The 3,882-nt window shown below is 38.6% G+C and overlaps 1 protein-coding gene across 1 annotated transcript; it reads right to left on the reverse strand.

Moving 5' to 3' along the window:
• Positions 1-430: 430 nt before the first annotated feature.
• LOC149650557 (uncharacterized) lies at positions 431-998 on the reverse strand. The gene is made up of 2 exons (XM_089849141.1): positions 852-998; positions 431-792 (listed from the first exon to the last, which is right to left on the reverse strand). The coding sequence occupies exons 1-2, from the start codon at positions 943-945 to the stop codon at positions 431-433; spliced, it is 456 nt and encodes a 151-aa protein (XP_089705267.1). The 5' UTR covers positions 946-998.
• Positions 999-3,882: the final 2,884 nt, after the last annotated feature.

A 3,882-nucleotide genomic window follows, 5' to 3' on the forward strand; every position in this document is an offset into this window, starting at 1 on the left:
TGGCTTTAATTTAAACCATAATTAGGTTTAAAAGTACTCCCTATTGGGTATACTTGTTATGTGTTCTTAGTCCCTTTTGTTTCTTATTTCAGTCCATTATGGTTTCCCATTTTATTTATTAGACCCCACAACTTCCCAATTAAGTCCATTTACATTCCTTATACATACCCTTTCTTTTAGAAAGCGGGTGTGATTTTAAACCCCATAAAAATTAATTTAAACCCCTTAATTTCATTTCATCCCCTTTAATTTATGACCATCAAATTTCATTTTAATCCTTTAATAATCTAAACTGATTTATTAGTCTTAGTTATTACCTCTTTTCTTACTGTTACATAACTTTACTCGGAAACGTCAAATTCAAAATGAAATATTTATTAAAAATTCTTAATTGGATGTGTATAATCCACACTAAGATACTGATTTAATTTTATTCAAAGTCTAAAACCTTTTTGCATTTAGTTTCTAAATTATAAACTACTTTGCTTAATTTAGTATAATTGAGTCCTAGTAGACACAGAGTTTTTTGTAGTGTGTGGTTATAAACTATATTAAAAATCCAGAAAGACGCAAATATAGCGCCAATAGCACTCTCCACATCATCGGCCTGAGCAATTTTATGTTCGTCCACATAAATCTCATACTCTTTGCTGCATACGATCGAACTCCCAGTGTAGACAGTTATTGGACCTTTAGAATTGGTTTCAATTTCGCACGGTTTGCAGAACATCCTTTGAACGTTTTCTTTCAACAAATTTGGCAAGAGCAAAATGGCTAATATCTCTTTACCACCTAGGAGAATTTAAACATTAAAATAATTATAATTCAGCCGCAGGAAAGAAAAAACATACCATTATCTTTTTTCATCTTTCGCATGACATCGGCTTTTAAACCAAACAAATCTTTTTTGGTTATATCCCACATTTTCTCCTCGTAGAGGACCATTGATTCTTTTATCTTCTTTAATATGTCAATTTTCGTCAATCTTGAAAATTCAGTTAACACCTACAAAGTGATATATAATTAATTTGGTTGAAATGTCACATTTTACTTGTCGAACATTAAATGGAGCGGGATACTCCATTTTAACTTTTCTATATCTTCACTTCTGATTAATTTCGTTCTATCTGCGAATGTTTTGTCCATTTTGTTATTGATTAATACCAAATCGGGTTCTCGCTTTTTCATTTCGCTTTGCATCAATCCCTTCAAATCATCAATGCTTCTCTTATTCTACAGGACCGGTAGGCCCTTGTAGATATGATTTGATACTCTTTTGTAACGTTAAAGCAAATTCAAATGTTTTTACCAATTTTCCTATGGAGATTAATATGGGGTTTATCGTGATATTTAACCACCTCTAACTGAAAAACTAGAGCGAAGTTACTTTTCGGAATACTCTTAATTTAACAATTAAGTATTCAGGGTGTGTCCATCACTTCTTTAGAGCTCGAAAGCAGTATAATATCGTCTGCAAAACATAATATGTTACATAGTGTTCCGCCTATATCGAAGCCAACCCCAACGGGAAGGTCTCGAACGAGTTCGTCCATGAGAGTGTTGAACAAAATTGGAGACATAGATCACCCTGCTTAACACCATTTGTGACTAGCACGCGGTCGGTTCTCATTCCCGCACACGAAATCACAGTTGATGATTCCTGATAGCTCGCAGAGACATATTGCACCATTTCTTCCTCAATGCCAGCAGCTCTTAGAGAACGGGTTATTGAGCTCTGTGAAACGCTATTGAACGCCTTAGATGAGACAAAGAGCTTTTTCCGTCGATGGTGTGCCTCATGTAAGACGAAGTCAAGAGCCATGGTGTTACTACTTATTCCGTCTTCGGGAATGAAAGCCTGTTGGGTCGGGTGCAAGTCAATGGCTTTGAGTAGACGAAGACTCAATATGCCGTGGAATACTCTGACTAAAATTGGAGCAATCGTTATCAGTCTCCAATTGTTTGCCATAGACAAATCTCCTTTCTTCGGTAGAAGCACTGTACGGGCCATTTTCATGGGCGCTGGTAAAGCTTTTCTATAGAGAAATATGTTAAGCACGAGAGCGAGCAGGGAGTTATCGGTCCTCCTTAGATCTTGGAGGGTAACACCGTCAGGACCGGGAGAAGAGGAATTGCATAATCTTAGAGCCGTCTTAAGCTCGTCTATAGATATAGGATAGTACGTATTACAACGCCTATTCCGAGACAAAAAATGGTGCTTTGGATTTTGATGGTTTTGAGAAAAGGTTAGAGAAAGTCTCATTAATGTCCGCCAGCGAAGGTTTCATTTGGACCTCATAAAAACTCGAGAAAATCTCAGACGATAGCTTCTTGCGGTTGTAACCGGGGATATGGTATTTCTTTTTTTTTCCTGTATTTTTACAAGAATTATATTTTATTGTCAAACTATTTCCAAGAACCAATTTTAAGTTATACTCTAAAATTGGTTCTTGCCTTGATTTACAACCTAAACCGTACCGACGATACCTAAGTGCTCTGCCCAATTACCTCCCATAACTTTACACTTGGTCCCATATTCTAAATTGCTTTCTCATGGCCTTTCTTCAAAAGAGCCGAATGGCCCCACTCTTTTTCGCATCCTTTTGTAACGCCTATCGGTTACTCTCTTCAACTGTATGCTAAGAGGTTTTAGTGTGCCACTTAAGGAGGGCATTCTGGTATTCGGAGCCCAAGCTGTAAAGACGGGCTCCCTGTTTCTTTAAACAAATAAAAGACTAAATATTAAACTAAGAAAGTGTCAGTTTCTTGACTAGGAACCTTAGTTTTAATTCCCCGGCTACATAATTGGTGGAGGCGCGGCAAATCGCAATAGAGCCTTAAGCTAGATTCCCACTCGACCCAAAAAAACCGGCGGAAATCACACAGCCAACGGTAGAAATTTTAACTTACGCCGGCGTACGGCGGTAGACCGTTCACACTACGACTGAATTTTCAGTTTGGCGGTAGATATTTTTGGGTGACGTGCCAGATGAGTTGTTTCCACAACATCCATTTCACACTCTGAATTAGTATCTTTGTCCCCTTGTCGCTTAGATCGTACAAGAAGGGAATTTTTCTAACCTCCTCAGTAAAGTCTTCCTTATTAACATCAAATCTCTTTTTACTTCCGTTAGTTTAATTTTTCTTTCTTGGTGGTATGTTTCCGATAAGCCTTGGTCAACCACAAAAAAGATGGCGGCTATCAATCGATCTCGCGTAAGCGGGTGCTCTTGAAATTTATGACGTTGTCAGTGGGATAATTTCATTGGCTGAGACACCGGCGTAACGCCGAACACGACCGAAAAAATGGAACACAACTTACGCCCGACTGAACGGAAATTCCGTCGGGCTCGGCGTCAAGATTTTTCGGTCGAACCCATTTCTGCCGAGTTTCCATCGAGTGGGAATCTAGGTTTACTTGCGCCAGCGAATATAAAGAAATTTGAATTAGATAAATTCATTGCATTGACTTCGAGATTCATCGAGTTCGAGGCCAGACAATCTCGTGGAAAACGTAACGAGATAACTATCTTCGAAGCTACCAGTGGCCGTCGAAATCGGCTGTCCCAGAAATTTTATCAACTTCGAAGTTCTCAGTGACCGCGAAAATCGGCTGTCCCAGAACTTATATTGGACAAGTTGATAGAAGGGAAGAAAAGAAAAATCCATCCAGTGGATTATTCAGTGCTTTTACTTCAGACTGCTGCTCCGCTAGACCTCAGACTCACCTCTGAAGAAACGAACGCTACGGTTGGGATCCGGACAGTTTTATTCAAACTATACCCATCTTAGGACATCTTCAGCGAAAATTCGCATTCTTTCTGAACATTAATCCACAGAAAGCAAACTTTCTGAACAATTATTAACCGAATTGATAACCGC

This window comes from Phalangium opilio, unplaced genomic scaffold (assembly GCF_054372755.1).
Source record: "Phalangium opilio isolate 3A_F unplaced genomic scaffold, DU_Popi_V2 ptg000086l_1, whole genome shotgun sequence".
Taxonomy (NCBI): domain Eukaryota; kingdom Metazoa; phylum Arthropoda; class Arachnida; order Opiliones; family Phalangiidae; genus Phalangium; species Phalangium opilio.

Bases quoted from the DNA above. Each gene is read 5' to 3' on its own strand.
- LOC149650557 (XM_089849141.1), bottom strand. From the start codon at position 945: ATGGTCCTCTACGAGGAGAAAATGTGGGATATAACCAAAAAAGATTTG. The intron at 793-851 runs GTATGTTTTTTC...AAATTCTCCTAG, and splicing joins AAAGATGAAAAAAGATAATG to GTGGTAAAGAGATATTAGCC.